General features: G+C 38.6%; 1 protein-coding gene across 1 annotated transcript in view; it reads right to left on the bottom strand.

Moving 5' to 3' along the window:
• The window catches only part of LOC136678937 (collagen alpha-1(II) chain-like), a 68,149-nt gene that overhangs the window by 40,016 nt on the left and 6,117 nt on the right, over positions 1-22,016 (bottom strand). Inside the window, exons 2-6 of the mRNA XM_066657135.1 lie at positions 5,747-5,927; positions 4,655-4,813; positions 3,842-4,034; positions 2,755-2,868; positions 2,204-2,335 (exon numbers count right to left, since the gene is read on the bottom strand). Of these exons, the coding sequence (XP_066513232.1) occupies positions 2,204-2,335; positions 2,755-2,868; positions 3,842-4,034; positions 4,655-4,813; positions 5,747-5,927 (779 nt within the window). The remainder of the gene's footprint in view (positions 1-2,203; positions 2,336-2,754; positions 2,869-3,841; positions 4,035-4,654; positions 4,814-5,746; positions 5,928-22,016) is intronic.

The raw sequence follows: 22,016 nt of genomic DNA on the forward strand, positions 1-22,016 counted from the left end.
TTTATCATGCATATACATTCAAAACCTGATGTAATATTCAGTCTGATGACTTCTCCACTTTATACTTCAGTCACAAGTCACTTTCAGGATGTGACCAACTTAACTTGAGGGTCAAACATTATCCTAAGTAACAGCAGGGGTAAAATTTGTCTGTCCTAATCAGACTGTGGCCTCACAAACCCAACCCAATTAAAGAAGCCAGTACATAGCACAAGCAGACTTCACTTTCACAGACAAGGACAGCACCCAGCGGCTCCAATAAAGCAGCTGTTAACCTCAGCACGACCTTTTCTTCACCTGTGTGGAAAACACACTGTGTTATTGGACATGTTCAACGCAAGTCTCAACAAACAGACGGCAAAAAATCACATCCTGCAAATTCCCCCTTGACATTGATGTTTTGGTGTGCTGTGGGTCAATTAGGGAAGCTCCTTTGTGGAGGCACTTGAAAGGAGTCTTATCTCAGTTCAGATTATTACTGCCTTCCTCTGATTTCATCAAGTGTAGTTCTTATCTCAGACAGTCTAGTCACAGATTCTGAGGCAACCTAAGACAGGAACTGATTCAGTAACTGAAGAGAAGCATCGAGATTGCCTATTAATTATGTAATTATTCAGTTTGCATTGTTTAATTGAATAATAAACCACTTGTTAGATTTAAAAATAAAATAGCTATAAGTAAGGCCATAGAATTAGTTTTGGATTTCAAAACAAATCTCGCAATACATTGTTGTTTAAAATGACCATTCTGTAAATTCAGTGTCTGAGGTGGAAGAAACACACAATGTTATTTCCACACAATGTAATATTTCCACACAATGTAATATGGGAGGTTTCATGGCTAAATTGGCCAATCTTCGTTAATTGCACATTGCAACAGTAAGACCACATGCATTCAATGGTATTTTTGTATGGTACATTGTATCCTGAAGGCGGTACTGTGTATCAGGACGACAATGCACCAATACACACAGCAAAACTGGTGAAAGATTGGTTTGATGAACATGAAAGTGAAGTTGAACATCTCCCATGGCCTGCACAGTCACCAGATCTAAATATTATTGAGCCACTTTGGGGTGTTTTGGAGGAGCGAGTCAGGAAGCGTTTTCCTCCACCAGCAACACGTAGTGACCTGGCCACTATCCTGCAAGAAGAATAGCTTAAAATCCCTCTGACCACTGTGCAGGACTTGTATCTGTCATTCCCAAGACGAATAGACACTGTATTGGCCGCAAAAGGAGGCCCTACACCATACTAATAAATTATTTTGTTCTAAAACCAGGTGTTTCAGTTTCATTGTCCAACCCCTGTATATCTCACACATTTATCAGTTCCACTGACTATTCAGATTCACTTTGTTGTACTGCAGTTACAGACTATTATCCATCTGTTGCTTTGCATACTATGAATTAAAAAAGTTCACATATGGTCAGGGTGTTCATAAAATGGACAATGGACGTTGAAAAATGAGATCATTTAAATGTTATAAGTGTATATACTTTCGAGTGGATCATGTAAGAGGGAAATGCTACAATTTTTAGGGATCATTGCTTGTAGAATAAACATATTTCATTCAAATGTTGTAATGCTAAAATAATAGTACCTGATTTTGATATTCTTTTTAATATCATGTCTATGCCAAATAAATAGGATCAGCTTTGTGTAACAGTAAAGATTTTTGTCACATTTTTGCTCCAAGTGCAAGTGCTCCTTGTTTGGATTTGAACTATAAAGAGCCTAAGACAGTTAATGATTTTCCAGGTCATTTGCTGACTGTGGAACAGTTCCTACAGAGCAGCACTGAGCACGCTCCAGACTGGTGCCCTCCCACCCCTTTCAGATGGAACATTTATAACCTCTCTGTCCCACCCTCGCTGCTTCAGCACTGAGCCAAAATGAGACCACTTTCACTACAGCCATTAGTCTCAGACCTCCCCACATAGCACACTACTACAGTTTAACAAGGACAAATGAAGAAGAAGCTGGGGCCATCTCTTTTTTCCATCCATTCAGTTTCCATCCCTCCATCCATTTTCAAACTCTGCTGTCATTTTATGGGAGGTTTTGCCCATTAAAAGCTGGTCAATTCCTCATTGTTAACCCTTGCACAACACTGGAACGCTACATACTAATGAGTCCCAAAGTGCTATAACTTGCAAGCAAATTTCTCAGAGCCTGTAAAAGGATTTCTACTGAATCCTTACCACTGTGTCTGCTTCCTGCCTGTCAGGCATCAGCTGAATTGTAGTTGTAATGGCATGGTCTTCTGTATCAGCGGAGGACTCGGGGGGAAATACTGGCCCCTCTGTATGGCCGCTTGAAGGTGATAGAGGAGACTGGAGGAATAAGGATTTTTTTACAAAATGTACTTTAAGCAAAATGAATGTTTTTTAAAATAAAATATTAATTTAAAATGAAGTTATATACAAACTCTACAACTCCTGCTTGGTGAAGTAGCTATTTTTGGATTAGATCCATGATTTTAATCCAGTATGAATCAGTTTCCCATGTGACATACCTTCTGTACCCTCACAGAAATTAATTAACGAACCAACTGAGCATGAACTGTGGCATGAACTGTGGAATGCTGGCAAAAGCAGGAATCGCTTGTCAAAACATTTTTTTTTATTTTATTGAACCAATATGTACCTGTACAGTGCCCTTGTTTCTGACAAGATTATAATATTTAGGCATGTTCTAAAACAATTTTTCCTTGTAAAAGAAGTGTTCCCATATAACATCTATATTTTGGTACCTGGGTGATGTGGTGTGCTTGAATAGAAGATGCACACTCAGGCTGGTGGAGGCTACAGTGATGACTGGCAGCTCTGCCATCTCCCATTAAAAACATCATCTGTCTGAGCTCTCCCTGTCAAAACAAAACATATGACATAAATCACATACCCATATCACTTCTGGGAGCTTCTGTGATCATTCACCACTTTATTAAGCCTGGTTCATTGATGTATAGCTAACCTGATATCATTATGTCTCTCATGTAGTAAAGCTTTAGGAATGTCAGTGGCCTGAGAATTCAGGTTGAATAAAGCATGCCTTGCCAGCTGTTTGACTATTAATCTTGTCTATGTTAAAGAATGCTGTTATCACTAACATGCTCAGTATGTGCAGTCCATAAGAAGCACAGTGAGATGATGTTCAGATACAGTTTTTGAAGTCTCAGAGCAGGAGAATATTTGCATTTTACATTTAGGATGTTCAGCAGATGCTCTAATCCAAATATATTACATTCAACATTAGGAGTCTAACCCAGGGATTCTTACTAGTATAGTGTATTTTGCTTTCAAGGTTTGGAAAGTGAACCCCAACCTGCCACATGGAGAACAGTATTCACATGGAGAACACTATTCCAAACAAATGATGCCTTATGTACATATTGGGAAGAAAATTTTTCATACTCTTTAAATGTGTCACAGGTTTAGCACAAGTACATTATGGGCATTACTACATTTGTTTGGCTATACAAAACACTCATAAATGTATTTTTACATGTATTTATTAATCTGCCTTTATCCTTGGCTGCTTCTGGCTGAACATTTTAAACAGATAAAGCACATGTAAACTACCTCTGAAACATATGGAGTAAAATATACAGTGATTACATTCCACCTCAAACTCATATTTTAAAAGGGTCAGATAGATTCATGTTTTATCACGGTCAGTGTTTGACAAAGGAAACCAGTGAAACATTCTGAAACAGAAGGAGTCATAGAAACTCTGATCAATGTGAAATGCATGTTATTTGTGCTTTTTAGCTAATCCCAAATATCTTTCACCAACAGGTGTTAGAAATTTGTTTTATGAAAAATGTTCCAAAAACATACAGCTAAAGGTGTCTCAAACCCCTCCAGAATGCCCCCAACCATCAGCAAGCCATCAGTGGTGAAGCCCATGTAGGGGAAGGTCCAGCTGACTTTCTCCACAAGGACACAATCCACATACACAGCTAGATATTCAAAGGTGACACCCATAGAAATCCAGTGCCACTGTGAGTCCGACAGGCCAGGTACTGCAAACCTGTGCACATCAAAACATTTCCTATACAGTGCTGTCTGAGGAAAGGTAGTGTATATAAAACATTTATATTACAGAGATATTATGCATGCTGGCTGCAAATAATTAATTACCACAACAAACACTGTGTATATGCAGAGCTTAAAGAATCAGTCACTCAAAGTAGCAAACAATATTTATAAGAGTGATGTTATTTTATACCCTTAGTCTACAAAATTCATGTCACATGTTAAAAAAAAGACTAAATAACTCTGTAGTCCCTGAATGAGCTGGTTTATGCTCCACAGATCAAAGCACCTATGTGAGGGCAACCATGTTTAAAACAGGTTAAGTACAAAATCTCTGACAGATTCAGGTCATAAAGTGTCAATGTAATGGCTATTTCACAATGTGAACGTGTATAAATCTATAAAAAAATGTTGATTGTAGATTTACAGAAATAATGCATCATTCTGCAACCTAGTCCTTATCATCTGCATCTGCCGCATATGGCCAGTTATCACTATCAATCATTTAACTTTCCTTTTCTGATATTTATAAAATACACTTACTTCAGAAGCACCACACTCACTGTACAATTCCTTTAATTTAAATGATATATGATAATGAACTCTGATACTCACTCATAATCACGATGTTGGGCAATGATGAAGGTGACAGTGGATGGACTGAGGCGGATCTGTAGCATGACCTGGTTGTAGAAGTCTAGGATGGTCAGGATGCTGCGGTCTTCTTCCTGTGAGCTTCGTAGCTGTAGGAGCACACTAAACTCATCTGAAAAGCTGTAAACACATATCAAGATCATTAAAAATCTTATATACAATGGATTCATCTCTTACAGTCATTCAGCCAAGATAAAGTAGAATACTATTCCCACTACTACTACTACTACTACTACTACTTCCACTACTTCAATTGCTGCTGCTTTGCAGTTTCAGGGTAGCAATGACAGAGGCTCTATTTTTCCTATTACAGGCCAGTGGATAATCATGTAAAATCACTACTTAAAATGGTTCTGGAGGCAGCATTGCCTTTGATGCAGAAGGAATGTAATTGGTTACTGGCCAAAAGCACAATGAATGTGATTATTTAGCACACATTGGGCTTAGATTTTGAAATACAGGACTATAACCTGTTAAAGCTCTGCCTAGACACTTTTTTTCTTGTACATCTGTGTTATAACTGCAACATTGAAGGAAGCTGCAGAATGTGATACAATAAAATTCTACCGCCTCTGAGGCAGATTCTAAAGGGGTTCAATTTGTGCACTTGATTAATGATTGCTACAGAATGACATTCAACAATGCTCTGCAACCTCAGAGTCAGTAATCATAGGCTATTTCACTTTATTTAAATAAAATACAGAGATTTATACAGCACTTCCAACAAAATAGGAAACAGATCTAAGTCTATAGTAACAAAAAGAACTGTTGCACACATTTATTCTAAAGACATTTCTGGTAGTAAGTCCAGGCAAACCTGGGGGTCTAGGTGAAGCTTTCCCAGTTTATTTTCTATCATTAATATTTACATTTATATAGTGCCTTTCTAGATATCCAAGGATGCTTTACAGCATGGTATGTGATAATCTCCATCCAAGGTAGGGCTGCCTCCAGAACAATTTTGAGTAATGATTTTATACACAAGTGAGCATCACAATGATTTTGAAGCTGTAATTTTAAAGTCATTGGCAAACAATAAAACACTGTACACACCTTTGCCCAAAGGCTTGTTGTGTGGGCATGGAAAGGGTGGAGTAGAGACCGACGCCCAGCACTGCACATCCATCAGTATCCTCATAGAGGGACACATTCTGACTTTTTGTCACAAGGCTTGTCATGTATTTAAGTATGTCCACCTTCTGAGTGAAAATATTCGGATGTACTTCCCACTCCTCTGTAAAAAGAAGAGAAAATAAGCATCGATAGCCATGAACAAGCAACAGCTGTATTATTAGCAGACAACAACTTTCCTTAAAGAATCCATAACCTGTACACTCTTAAATATACCCTTAAATTAACCCTTACTTGGCCAGACACACCTCTGAGATGAGTTAAAGTTGTGCTGGGGATCCAGGACTAATCCAACAACATCAGTACCTGAACCCACTAAGTCTCTCATGGCTGAATATCATTAATACCTCACTGTTCTGATCTAGAGTAGAGTCCTTTAAGTAAATCAAAGCTGTTGCTATAGCAAACAATGACAAACTACCTACAAAAAAACTTAATTTGAGAAGAAATGTTGGACGAGGGGCGGCACGGTGGCGCAGCAGGTAGTGTCGCAGTCACACAGCTCCAGGGGCCTGGAGGTTGTGGGTTCGATTCCAGCTCCGGGTGACTGTGAGGAGTTGGTGTGTTCTCCCCGTGTCCGCGTGGGTTTCCTCCGGGTGCTCCGGTTTCCTCCCACAGTCCAAAAACACACGTTGCAGGTGGATTGGCGACTCGAAAGTGTCCGTGTGAGTGAATGTGTGTGTGTCTGTGTTGCCCTGTGAAGGACTGGCGTCCCCTCCAGGGTGTATTCCCGCCTTGCGCCCGATGATTCCAGGTAGGCTCTGGACCCCCCACAACCCTAAAATTGGATAAGCGGTTACAGATAATGGATGGATGTTGGACGAGCATGTACACACTTGTATCACTTGGGTGCATAGTCTTCATCCTTTAGAATTAATCTGCCTTTTTTGTAACAGATTCTATAAGACTGGTATATGTAAATGACCTTAATTCTTATTTTCTTGTTCAAAAGTTACACGGGCAAAACACTACAACATCAACATGTAAACAGGGTTCACACACATAATCAAAATCCTTTATTTAAAGAATAAAGAAGAAAAAATGGGATTGTCCATTATATATTCATCACATAGACCATTCACAGTCCACTACATGCAATTACAGCTCAAGACAATGCTTTTACACTGAAATCTACACTGCACCTTCAGTTCAATAACCAGAGGGAGTGAAGTAAAAGATGACATTAATGATGAATGTAGAAAAACAAACCAGAGAACACTGTAACACGTTCTGTCTCTCACAATCTAGATTAATCAAAAAGAACATGACAGCTGAGGACAGCATGAGGTATAAGAAGCAGGGAAGCCATGCTAATCTAGGATCAGCTCCCAGTGAACATATTGTCTTTTCAGGGTGAAAGGCAAAGCCTGATCCTAAATCAACATTACTAACTCAGAGAAACCTGATAAAAGCTAGAGCCCTGAAAACAGCTCTTTCCTAATATATCACACCAAAGACCACAGAAAAAATGGGTCTAAGCCAAGGGCATCAGGAGCTGAATAATCTAACATTCGCAGCTGGTAAGTGATGACCCCTTGGTCCTGCTACTCATAGGACACAGACAGAATGTCTGTGAGTTTTCTGGTGGCTGTTTCTAGAATAACAGATATTCGCATATAAGTCACAGTAGGAGTAGGCAATATGGTGAACATTTTACAATAACACGTGAAGGCATTGTACTGATAATTGACACAATACATATCATAATTATTTAGCTTTCAGAAGTTTTAGAAGTTAGAAAAGACAGAAGGTACCTGTAGGCAGTATCATGTTCTAACAAGTATGTGAAGCATTATAAAGCTTACAAGCCACTTCCATAAAGTGCTTTGCATTCTAAAAAGCTATGAAATCTGATTATTATTGATTTTTCTTAACCCATTTTCACCACACTCTCTTATGTGCACTGTACTGGGTTGTTCTTTCCCTGTCCCAGTCCTACTCCTTTCACACCATTGTAGTATTTCTCCACATTTGTGCTGTTCTAGAAAAATATTCTCATTATTCCCACTTTGTTGGGTAATTTTATGCTTTACACAGTTTGAGAATGTTTTCCTAGTACGATTTCTCCACACTATTGTTAAATGCTTTCCTAATTTTGCCATTCTGGACTGTTCTAGATTGTTCTCCTTAATCACTGTGTTCTCTGGTGTTCTTGACGATAGCTAAAGCAAAACCTAGTGAGCTGCCTAGGCAGGCACTGACTGCGTAGACAGCTGTTTAAGTAGGTAGCGTTCTAACGGTCGTCTGTCCTCTTGAGGCAGACCATTGAGATGCTGCAGTTAGATAGTGATGTTCACGGCTTGTTCCCGCTTACCGCAGGCATCCCGTGTTTTTACCTCAGCGGCTAGCACGGTGGATTCTAATCTTCCCGTCTTTATCGTGATTTTACTTATTTTTGCTCTGGGAGAAAAGCGAAAGAGACGGGAGTTGTTACGGCGTTGCATCGTGTGATTGGCCTCGCGGCCGAGGAAGGGTTTGATGTTGTAAAATATCGATGATGAAGATATTTTAGTAGACAGCATAATGAGGTATCTAAGAATTGGGACAGCCTGCGTGTCGGGAGAGCGCACACCATGACGGCTAAACAGAGACAGAACGGTGGTTACCATTAAAACTCGTATTTATCCCCTCCAGAATTTCTGTAAGATTATTAGGATATGTACTTTGTATAAATATGTATGACACAATACATTTTTCCAACAAATAATTATTAATGTTTCACTTATAATTCACTATATCAAAAATCCAGAGGGACAGAAGTGTTCATACACCAAGTTTGTTTTTCTAATGATGTTTAACCATCATTGATATAGGAGATATATTGCTTAGAACAGAACAGCCACTACTCCAAACCTGACCTTAAATAGCCAGGTTACAGATTGCACATGGGCACAAATTATCTTGCTTTTTGAGAAATGTCCTAGCCATAATTACAAGCATCGTTTAAGGAGGAAAAAAAGAAAGCTTGCAAGCCAAAAAACACAATCTTTAGAGTGAAACATTGGTTTGCCAGCATCATATTATCAGAGTGCTTTGTTGCAGGAGGGAGTGATGCATTTCACAAAAGTGATGACATAATGAACAAGCAAAATTGTGTTGCGATATTGAAGAAACATCTCAAGATATCAGCCAGAAAGTTAAAGCTTGGCGCAAATGTGAGCCCAAGCATGATTCCAAAGTTGAGGCAAAAAGGTTTAATGCCAATAAAGTTAAAGTAATGGACTGGCGATCGTAAAGCCCTGACCTCAATCCCAGAAAGTTACTGGCAGAATTGAAGAAGCAAGAAGACCTACAAACCTGACTCAATTACAGAAGTTCTTTCAGAACCATCCAAAAATTAAGTAAATTGAGTACATTGAGTAAAGATTTCATGAATTTGCCTAGTGTGTATGTAAACATATGTCTTCAGCTGTATACAGCACTTTTCAAGACACCCAAAGTGCTTTACAACTTTGGAACATTAGGAGTCACCTCAACCACCAACAATGTACAGCATCCACCTGGATGATGTGACAGCAGCCCATCCATAACAAAGCATGAACCACACACCAGAAAACAGGAAACTAGAACCAATTTATCTGAGGAAGGGGGCAATTAGGAAATTAGAAGTGACCACAGTGGCAGATTTAGCAGGATATTGGGGTAGCACCCCTAACCAGTAGGACATGCCCAATGATCTTTTTTTTTTACCTCAGAGTCAAGAAATACATTTTATATATCACCCAAAGGACAGCACAATGTATTCAGTACAGTATTCCCTTCACTGCACAGGCACTGGGATCCATAGACCATAGGGTGGGTGCCCCAAATTGGCACCACCAACACCAGCAGCCACCCAAGATTTCCAAGCATAGCTTCAGTGGATTTGGATGTTCTGGTGTTCAGGTGCTATGACCACTGGTTATATGTTCATAATTCCCATTGTTCTAGAGTATTCCCAAATTCAATTTATAAACTTGAAAAATCCCAAACTAACTTTAATGAGATATGCTAAAATATTTTATCACATTGTATCAGTGTCTGGATTAAGTGAAATTAACATTCCTGTTACTGAAATGTCCTGTTTATACTGCTACAAGAGGTGTATGGTGAACATGTCTGACTACTTTAAATATAAGCTGTGAGTATAATTTATGGCTTTGGAAAAACTTAAATTGAGAAAAAAAAATATTACATTTTTCTTGTTACTTAAATTTGAGCTGTATTAGCATGTGTTTTTGTAATAGACATATGTTTATGCCTTGTTTTATTATCAGAAAATTGTTTTTCATAAACACTCTGTTCTTGCATTCTCTGTTCAAACACTTACTTCATTTGGTGGGAGTTCATTCCAGCTCAAGGCAGGTGTGTCACAATCACTCAAAATAAGACAGAAAAACGGGACAAAGCTTAGATGTGTAAAGTCAAATTTCTTTGGAATGACCCCATGGCCCTGCTACACAGGGCTCAGCTGTGAGGTTTCTGATGGTTGTTTTGATAAATATTCTCATTATTCCAACTTTGTTCTCAAAGTTTGTGAATGATTTCCTAGTATCATTTCTCCAAACTGTTAAATAAGTTTATTTAAAGGAATATTCCCACACTTATATACATCTTATTGTCAGGTGTAAGATAACGATAGATTGTAGATCAGTATTCTTTCTCAGAAAAGCCTGATAGAACTCTGAAACAACATTTTTAGGAAAGGCCTTCAGAGTTTGAGTTAGGTTCAAGTGACTTCTTGGGGATTCTGACAGATGCATCTAAGGTGAAACATACAGATCAATATTACTCACTTTGAGAGACCTGAAAAAAAGTCTTCTGTAGTAGATCACACCAAAGAAATAACAAAAATGGGACTATCACTACACCGTCAGAGGTTGAAACAAAGTAACACAACATTCCCAGATGACTTCTAATGACCCAGAGGGCCCTGCTATACAGGACGTGTCACCTATGAAATTTCTGATGGATGTTTGTAAGATGAAATGGAGAAATTCCCATGTAAGTAAACTGCCATTTTAAGCCACCTAATCCCCACAGGTCATGATTTAGTGAGGTAGTCTCTAATGAACTTTCCATACTTCCCCTGTGCAGGTCCAGCCCAGCTAACATGACTCTACACGCTCTGCATTCATGCTATTTCTCTGACATGGCTAAAAAGGACACTGTCAAAAGAAAATGAATTTGATGATGGGAAATGAAAAGTGGGTTCAGGAGAAGAAATGGAGGTTCAATTTGTGGCTTCCACGTAATTAGAGCAACTTAAAAAGCATGAAGACGACGATAATGAATGGATAATGAAAATCAAGTACTCTTATAGTCCATAAAACCACTGGATTTCTGACACCAGATAAGAATTTGATTCTAAAGTTAGACATTAAATCTAAACTAAAGCAATAAAATTCCATAGGCAAGACTCCTAAAACTACATTAGTCTACCTCTGTAACTTGATTAAAATGGATTAAAAGTCACTTTGAATGAGAGTACTTCTCAAATGCCTTAAATGTAAATGTCTAGGTTCATTTCCACAGATGCTGGGGGTGAATGGGTTTAAGCACACAAATCAATCTTCCTGTCTAACCGAGCCTCTGACAAACTTTCTCAGTACAGTCAATGCACCTAAGACCTTTTAACATGAACACTTACAGTATGTGGACACTCAGACTGGATTTCAGTTCAAAATGCTTCCTCTTTAGCACCAGCCAATCTCTTGTTTTAGTGTGAGTGTTGAAAGGAAGCCTCCACTGTTGGCATGTATCACAGTCAGGCCTCAGTCATCACCTGCAGCCCTACAGCCTGTGCAAGCAACAACCAGAAGCATTATGGGTAGCAGACACCAGTCACACATGAGCACTCTCTAATAAGCTGATGAAAAGTTCTGCCTTCCTCCATACTCCGCATACCGTATGCACTCACACATTCCACAAATGAAGGACATTTTTTGGGGTTTCACATGCACACACGACAGTTTTCACATTTTTACAATATGTCAACACATCTTTAGACACTTAAAATTTGTGAATTTAGCTACTTTAAGAAGCACCTATCCTGGATGCACACATCCATCCAATTGTGCAAACACAGCTTGTATAATCTTCATAGAAAAGTGAAATAGGATGCTCTGCAGCAGCAACACATTAGCCTAAGGTCACCACGCTTAATGCTAAGCATCAGCTAGGAGGCTATTATGCACCCCACACCCCACACCTGACTGTGGTGCACTGATACTGCGATTGTCTTATGAAATCAATAACTTTGAGATCAGTTGGAGTGGCTTTTGCAACCAGAACTATTCATTCAACCTCACTAATGTTATTGTGGCTGATTAACATCAAATCATTACTAGAATGCTTCAAAAATCTAGTCCAAATCCCTTCCAGAAGAGAGGAGGCTGTTACTGCAGGAAATAGGTACAAGCTTCCTATTAATACCCACTTCATGGACTCTCTCATAACAGAATCTGATGTTCACAGTTGGAGTCCTTATCTACTGTAGCTCTTATTCGCTTCCTCTAGTGCTGCGCTACTAAACCACTGAAGCGTGTTTTCACTGGAAGGCCTGATAAGGACTGCAGTGTTTTGGGGTGTGAGTGAATGTGTAGGGATTTACAGGCTGTGAGTCCAGCTGTTAAATATCATAAGCAGTGCTCATGCATAAGAAGCTACCAACAGACAGCTCCAAAGCCCTTTAGGTCCCACATAAATCTTCAGCTCTGATGATGGAAAAGAATCCCAACAGATCCCTTGAGGGCAGAAGAATGAGGATAAGAATTAGTGTTGGTTGTATTTGCTGAAAAATATACAGTCAAGGAGACTGAAACATTTAGGTCATTTCTACATTGAATACTTTGATTGAATATAAAACACCATACCTTATTGGACTTTGCTGGAATTACTGAACTATTTTATGGGTTTTAAAGGCATTGCACTGTTTTGTAAGAGTTGTAAGAGTTCATGTGATGCATTTAGCTCTAACTACTTATGGTATTCCACAGGGGTCAGTATTCGGGTCACATATATTGAATATCTATAAACTTTTACTAAGTAATTTCTTTTGTCACAGGGCTTGAGTTACCATCTCAGTGATTCAAATTATATTTACATTTTGTCTGCTTTGAATATACCTACAAATGAATAGCAAAGTTTGTTTTGACAATGTTAGGGTCTCCCAAGTTTAAACATCTTTGTTATGTCCAATGTTGTCCACAAATTGTCAGTGCTGTTGCAGATTTTCATTGCAAACAAGCATGAGCACACCTGATTCCACTTTTTATCCAAATGGTGTACATCTTCAAACCCTTGACCGCAGAAATGAAGGTCTTTTGCTTAGAATATTAGACACTCCTGCTACAGACAGTATGGCTATAAGGATGAAGATGGTGTATAGCTCGCCTTAAACAGCTCAATATGAAGTGCTGAGGTTAGAAAGGAGCTCATGGCCAGATCAGAGTGCTGCGGCAGGATTCAAAGCAAAAACAGTGACTTACAGGTGAGAGTGAGGAAAAGCCCCAGCATCTTGACACCATCTGTCTAAAACAAAGAGCCTAAAGCCTGGGTCCTGCTTCTTCTGTTCTCTCTCTCTAAAACTACAATAGTGACTCATAAAAGCTTGCAGAATTTTTCATTCACTAATTAAATCCAATACGACCAAAAATGCATATTTATCAGATTTTTCTGTGAATAATTAAGGCCTAAAACAGGTTTGTAGTTAGGTTTATAATGAAGAGCTTTCTATAAACAAATAAGTCATTAGGCTTGTGCCCAAAGCTTCTAGGTAGGCTCCAGATCCACTGTGACACTTGACAGAATAAAGCAGATACAAAAGTGGAATACACGAATAACCCATTAGAGATTATGCACTACAGTGATTTTACCACAATATATACATGACTAAAAGTCATGTACACACCTCCTAACACACCTCCTAATCACTGAATTCAGTGGTTTTATTCAGTCATATTGCAACAGGTATAAAAACAATCAAGCACCTAGCCATGCAGTCTGCTTTACAAACATTTGTGAAAGAACTGGTTGCTCTAAAGAGCTCACTGACTTTGGGCATGGGTCTGAAATAGTTGTCATTGTTGCAACAAGCCAGTTCTTGAAATTTCTTCCCTCCTAGATATTTCATGATTAATTTTATTACTTATCACTGGTATTACAGAAAAGTGGAAGAGTTTAGGAACCACAGCAACTCAGCCACGATGTGAGTTAGGTCGCTGAGTGCTGAGGTGCACAGTGCAGTGGTAGAAACCTCACATGGCATTAACATCAGCACAAAAACGGACAAAGGGAGCTTCATGGCATTAATTTCCACAGCTAAGCAGCTGCATGCAAGCCTTACAACACCACATACATTACCAAGCATCGTATGATGTACAACACACTGTTGCTAGCAGGAAAAGTGTTCTGTAGAGTGACAAATCAAGCTTCTCTAGCTGTCTGATGGATGAGTTGTTGAGAAAACATTAACTGTCTGAGAACGCTGTGCCAAATGTATGATTTGTGGAGGAGGTCTATGGCCCATAGTTCCAGAAAAGGGAAAATGTAATGACCAAAACACAGTAATTAAGTATTGATGTAGACCTAGCAGGTGAAAACTGTAAATCATTTGTATATCAACTGCCAATTACATAGCCAATATTTCACAGTAATTAGGCCAATATAAAGATTTTAATTTGACATATTATTATATCTTGTTACAGGCAGAGGTTTTTTAATTTTGTTCCAAATGTGACAGTATGCTCTTTTACTGTTAAAGCTCAATTCTAAGAGTCTTATACACTGCAGTGCTAGAAAGCTGGTAACTTCTCTTAATTTGAGAGAGAATTTATCCTGAGGGTTTATTTGGCTGCCTCCCAAGTGAGACACAAAGCATCCCAGTGACTCTCAGACGAGACAGTGAGTCAGAGATCACATGAGAGAGATTCCATTAGCTCAATGACAGTGGCCTTGAGCACATGACAAAAACAGCCCAGGTCCCAAAGCACCTCAGTGGATAGGAAGAAAGGAGCAATGCTGAGAGTAAAGCATCTAAACATGACACTCACACATTATCTCAAGCCATAAATATACATATAATCTACGTGATCTGCCAATCACCACTACAATCAATTTATATTCATACAGAGAGAAACCATTGCCAGGGCCTCATATCCTGCCCTTTTCCTTCTCAAATAGCCTGCCTGTTTTTCCAAGTTCTTCAACAGGAACTGGTTGCTGAATGCCAATCTGTAATCTGGGCTCAAGATCCATTCATGTAGCACTAAGCCAGACGTCAGGTCTAGTGTCTGGCGGCATTTGTTTCCCATTTAATGCTCAATTAGCCCCCCTTACGCTGGTTTGTGTTTCATTTACATGGAAAGCTAGCATGAAAAAAAGGCCTTGAGCTAGCAATTATGGAATTAAGGAGGATGGAACTCGGTTTTCTAATCTGTTCCCATTTCTCTCAGTCATTCTTTTCTCTGCAACCAGAGATGGGTTGGATGGAGCTTGCTTCTTGATTGGTAGCAAAATAAGGTAACACCCTTGCCAAAAAAAAAAAAAAAGGACAGTTATGATGCAGTAATATCGTGCAATAAGGAATAATGCTAAAGCTACAGGACTGTATTTTTTTTCTCTCAGGAAAATCCATGAAAATCAACTAAGTGGAATTATATGAAGCTATTAGTGATGCATTTATTCAAGTGGCAATTCAACTTAATAGTGAAATGGACCTGTTAATTTCTTCACAACAAATTAAATAACATGTTCTATTCAGGTAATGGCACAAAAATCTATAAATGACTTCTCCCACAATTTGTATATTTCTTTAAAAATGCCTACCACGTTTTATATTGTATCATTTTATTATATGATAAGGATGCCTCCTAGACGCCTTCCACTGGAGGTATACCAGGCACAGACATCTGGAAGAAGGGCCCAGGGTAGACTCAGGACCCACAAGGATTATCTCCCTGGGAACGCTTGGGGATACCCCACGGCCTGTGGCCAGCGTGACCCTGAAATTGATTAAGTGGAAAAGAAGATGATGATGATCAACAAAAATGCACTACAGTCTGTAATTGTACATAGTGCTCCCCTAGTCAAAAGCACATAAAAAGCAGTTGGAAAAAAAAGCACAGTACCACAAAATAAATCTGTTGTTATGCTCAAGAGAAATGAGATTATCATAGTAGTGATAATAAGAATAATAAAATCAACAATGGCTAAAGGCAATTATTAATCCTGTAAACTTCAGTGTAGTCTGTAATGGAGGGTGGGCAACTAGTCGGAGGCAGGTAGCATTGAATGTGGGGTGAGCAGCTGGTTTGAGGCAGGTAGCAGGAAACCCCAATGGTCATCAATCAGTGTCAGGCAGGACAGATCATATACATTAAATTAGGTGTGACTTAAAGATCATGACTGTGTGTAAATCCTGAACATTTTCTGGAACATAGTGTTGGGGGCTTTTATAAGACTAAGCTCTTTTTCTTGCTGGGGCCTCCTGAATTCTACACACCAGTCATGAAGTTACAGTTGTCGGTTACAGTGTATATTCTAAAAAACTGTCAATATACTGGTGTAAAATTTTGTCCCAGAGAGGACAAAACTCCATATTTCCACAGTGGTAACTTTATAGGTGAATAAAAAAAGAAACGTACTTTACCTCTTCAAATGAAGTTAAAAAATCATAAATAAATACATTTAAAATGTGGATGTATGGTTTTGCTATGTCAGGAATGCCATGCTTCTAGAGGAGATTTACATGGTGTGATAGCAGTAGGAATAAACAGATGTGGTCTGCTGAAAAGGTCATGTCTAAGCTACATCTGAAAAAGACTTGATCACTCCAGACATCTGATTTCTTGCCCTCATCTCATCACTCTAAATATAAGACAGGAATGACTCCATAGGAGGCGGGGGTCTCTGTAGTGTCTACTCTGCACATGTATGCAGCTAAACACGAGGTTTTGGAATGCAGTTGTGGAAACAAAACAGTTACAATATTTTCACAGGTGTATTTTTGCTTAGAGACAGACTTTGGTATTTGTGTTTCATAGGATCATCTGAAAAGCATCCATGTACTAAGTGTATTAAGACATTTTGCTACAGCAAAATCTATTATACTACAACAAAAGCTTTATACTTGAAATTGTAAATCTGTTGTGCATCATAATGGGAAAAAAATTCCACTGACACAAGCCAAGTATTGGTACCAGTATGCCTACCCTTGTAACAGTTTATAAATTGTTTAATATCAATTTGTAATGGGTAATAATTATGCTCTAAACACATTAAAAGTTATTAATAATCTGTTATAACACAAAGATAGATAGGGCAACAGTGACCTACTGTTTGATGAGTGAGCCCACATCCATTTATACTGCAAAACCTCAGATCTTGCCAAATACTGACTTTAATTTGTGTCTTCCATCAGTCAATATTAAACCTGTTGACTTCACATATAGTTTTACCTTTTAACCACAAATTTTAATCAAATAAACACCAACATTTTAGACATTAGTGGCAATTTGGTGTATCTTCAAATATGAAATAAATAAATTTATATTCTAAAGTATTATCCCCTTTTTAAGTATTAAAAAGGGAATAATAAGTATTATTCCCTTGACATTTTCAAAAAGTCATCATTTACATTATTTGGCAAAAATCTGCCACTGTTGCCATTTGTGTTTACAAAAGATATTAAAAAAGGTAATATTAATAAAAGCAATGATAAACAATTTATTGACAGGTCATAAGAATAGTCTTATTATAATGTGATACCTATATTTTGTATGAATAAAACACACAGCCATTGAGAATTTGGTTTATATGTGCACCATGAGATTTTGTCACCAGAGATCGCACTAGCTTCTTAGAGCCAAAAATAAACCGTAATTCATTAACATTGTTTCTTTCAGCCTCGCCCCTTCTCTGGCTTGAACCACCACCTTTTCATTGCTGAGAGAAAACCCTGAAAAACTCACACTGACTCACTCCAACTGAGCTAGGTTTAACGTTATCATGCCAGTCACTCATGAATACAGATATGGAACATTATATAATAGGGTGGCACGATGGTGCAGCAGATAGTGTCGCAATCACACAGCTCCATGATCCTGGGGTTGTAGGTTCAATCCTGCTCTGGGTGGCTGTATGTCTGGAGTTTGGTGTGTTTTCCATGTGGGTGCGCTGGTTTCCTCCCATAGTCCAAAAAACGCTCATTGGTAGGTGGATTGGCGACTCAATAAGTGTCCGTAGGCATGAGTGTGTAAATGAATGTGTGAGTGTGTGTTGCCCTGTGAAAAGCTAGCGCCCCCTCCAGGGTGTGTTCCTGCCTTGCGCCCAGTGATTCCAAGTAGACCCCGGACCCACCACGACTAGGGATGCATAAATAAAAAAAAAAAATTTCATACGAGTACAAGTATGTGTCATTTTGTACTTGTTAATACCGATGCTTAGAATTAAGCAATCAGAAGCACTGTGCAATAGTGTAGGTATTAATTAAAACTTTTTTGTTTTAATTAAAAACTTTTTAATTAAAAGGGAACTGTCACTCTTTTATTTATCATTTTCCCACATTACACCACAGGTGATTATAATTCGCCTCTGTGAACAATAAAGTATCTATAAATTAGTAACATTAGATGTAACAAGATCTTCATGAGTACAGTGTTGTGCATCTCTGGCAAGACAGTTTCCATAACACGATAATGGCTAGGAAGTTCCGCAGTTGAGAGTGTTGGCAGTGTTAATGTAAAAGCAGCAGCCTGGTCTATGGCGTCATACAGTGCGACATACTCACTGCTCTCGGGTTTTCCCTGCAGTCCGCTTTGCTTGGCTTGCCATCACAGACTGTGAAATAATTCCAAATCGACGACATTTTGAGTATCGGATGTTGGTATCAGAGCCTCATTTGCGATTACAAGCACGAGATAATCAGAAAAGCGGTTACAGACAATTAATGAATAAAAGAATAATCATGTTTACCTGGTGCATTTCCCATCGCCCAAAGCACTTAGAGGTCTACAAACACCAATACAAAGGGTACAACCCAACATGGAACATAGAAGTCCAGGGAAAACGAGTAATGTGCTCAGGTGATTCACTGTTTGGATGCAGTATGTCGTCAAAGTGAACGTCTACGGTTATGGAGAGTTCTAAGCTCTGCTTTTTTTAATGTGGAACTGTGTGTTGGAAGAGAAAAATGACAGTTGTTTGTCTGTGAGAGCGCTTCTAGGAGAATTACTGAGTTCAGAGTCCTGTTGGAGTATTTCAGCAGCACTTAGTGTTCTCCGTGTTGAAAAAGTCCAGTGCTGATACTTCTATTGTCTCACTCTTTGTTAGAGGCTGTTTTTTCTGAAGAACTTATATATAATATGTGGATGGTTGTGTTGTCCTGAATGTTTGGAATCCGCCATTTTGCTCAGAGAAAATTTAGCTGGTGTCTTGTTAGAGAGGGCAAAACAAACATGTGGAGGGCCCAGGTTTCCAGAGGTCGGGGGTACAGGCCATCGCAAAAGTGAAAACAAGGCAAGAAGACCACAAAACAGAGCAGTGTGTGGTTTCTTTCTTTGCTCAAGACACCTTTACTCCACTACACCTTCACACTGAAATGAGACGTTAGCTGCTATATTAAAATCCCATATAGTGCAGGAGGGTAACTAAACTTCAAACCAGGAAATTCAGAGACGTCCTGTAACTGAATTCATTAGGTTAATGATTTTAGGACATGTGGTGTGTCTGAGATTGCATAGTAAGCATCAAAAACAATTTTATTCTGATAAATTGTCTATAAAAAACCAACAAGTCAGAGCTGAGTATAGAATGCTGGCTGACCTGCACATCAGCTTCTAAAACACAACATATGCTGGACTGTGCTGATTTTCTAGTAAGGTGGACCTTTTCAAGTTACATATTTCATCAGAGAGGTTATTAACATAAATAAAACATAACTGTTCATGAAGTAACAGTGATACATTTAAGATCTCCCACTTGAATAGTGTCCCTTAATCAAAGTGGATATAAGGTTACTGTACAGGTCTGGCTCTAGCTCAGTGTGAACACATCCAGCAACAATTTTTCATCTTGAGGAAATTTTCTGAAAGTTTATTAAGCTGCCAAAGATGTAATAATGTTTACATCTCCTGGGAAGATCTATCATGCTGTGCTTTTACTCACCAGCAGTCTTACTGGTAGTGCCAATAATTATTTTGTGAAACTGGACTGCTTCCAGTATTAGAAGCCAAGCTTTGTATATAGATATAAACAAAACTCTACATGTATCCAGTTCTTCAGAGAAAAAAAATCAAGCCAGAAATGCTAACAAAAATTCTGAGCAAATAGAAATGGATTACTTTGGGGACCCAGCGGCTGTCAAACAAAAAATGCCTGTAACAGACATTTTTGAAAAGCCAGTGACAAGAGGAGAATGGATATGCAAACAGCTCTAGTTTCTTTCCCAGACTCCTTTGGGATGCAGTGATTCATGTCAGGACACACATGGCGAATGAGAACTCAGTATGGTGCTTGGGGAGAGAAATCTCATCCAGCAGACATTGTAAATTTACAACTCATTATCACTGTCACACCACTAATGTTCCACTTCTCCAGATTTCACACCATCTACTTCTAAAGAAAAACCCTTCTGCCAGGAGGATTAAGAACAGCTGGTTTCCTTATACAACATCCCATTCCTCTCAGGATTCCATATCTACATATCCATACCATGGCAGTATGGTCAAATGCCTATAGAAAATAACTAAAGCAGCCTTCTTGATAAATGAAATTTGTCTGTAACTGGTCTCTTCTTATAGAATTAAACTATGTTAAACTTAATCAAGACTTTAAATTAATATTTAACATCTCAACAGAGTTTGAGGGACTTTATGATAATAACTGAGATGTTGAATAATAGAATGCCATATTTAACAGGGAACTCATCTGAGCTAGTTTTTGATAAGGATACAGCTTTTTAGGTTATTTTAAGTTGCTTGGAAAAGGTGCATTATTTTTGCAGGTACAATTTCACTTGCTTTCCATAAGGCTGGCCAATGAAGACAATAAGAAGCTGCAGAGTCATAGAATATGATGAGTGTTAATTTGGCACCCCAATCAGGGTGGGCTTAGCATCATGTTTTTTTGGAACATGGACTTGCAGTGGGTACATTTTTGGCCTCAGTGCATCATCATGCATCAGAATTTGTTCAAAATACTTACTCTCAATGTTTCAGTCTCTCTTTTTTTTGTGCATCTTCTCCTTTTTTCATGGCAACCATGTATCACACTTACATTTCAGTTTATAGTGTCTTTAGTTGACAAATTTTGAATGCTTAATTAGATGACCAGGTCGAGGCACTCATTTAAAATCCAGTTTTGTGTTCAGCAGCATGCACTTGGACATACATTCTGCACTATCGCAGATGGCACTGGATGTTTGGTTGGTTTTAATGTCCATTTGGTTGCTCTAGAACAGAGAACAGATTGCTTATTACAAGCTGGACATTCTTCTTGAAAGCAGGGCTACTGAGCTTGGACTATACTAGTTTGAATGTCATAAATCTGAGTTGTATATATGCATTTTGTAGGCGATGGTCAGACCCAGAGCATGCATTGCTTATAGCTTATGCATCTTTCAATGATTATAAAAATCTTGTACTGATTAGATCATAGTCTAAAGTTGATGTGTTTGCTATTTGGGGCTTTGTGCTTAAGTTAGCTGGCTAACCATGAAATCCTGCTTTATGGAATAACCCCCATGCGAACTGTTGTTTACAGTAATGTTTCTAATTAGAAGGCTATTGGTTGTTGCAAATGAAAGTAGTTGTAATTGACTGTCATTTGCTTGACCCATTCCAAATGTGCCTAGGGTTGCTTTCCAGCTTTTGTTGTCACATCCCACATGGGTACTGAAATGCCTGTGACAATGATTAGAGCATTTTCTGGTAAGGAGTTAGGAGCAGTCTGAAGGTCAGAATAGAATTCATCCTTGACATCATTTGAACTAACATCATTGTCTAATGCCAAACCTATTGGGAAAGATTGAAGATGCATTTTGGAAATTGCAACTTCATAGCTGACTTATTGTTTGCTAATGACATACTATATGTGATGGGCTGTATAATGAGACAATCAGATTGAGGTGTGGCAGAAGAAAAAACCCAACATCCCTGATTGAAGTAGTTCAGTCAGATATGCAGAATCAACAAACAATGCCTACTTACTGCCT

Source organism: Hoplias malabaricus, chromosome Y (assembly GCF_029633855.1).
Source record: "Hoplias malabaricus isolate fHopMal1 chromosome Y, fHopMal1.hap1, whole genome shotgun sequence".
Taxonomy (NCBI): domain Eukaryota; kingdom Metazoa; phylum Chordata; class Actinopteri; order Characiformes; family Erythrinidae; genus Hoplias; species Hoplias malabaricus.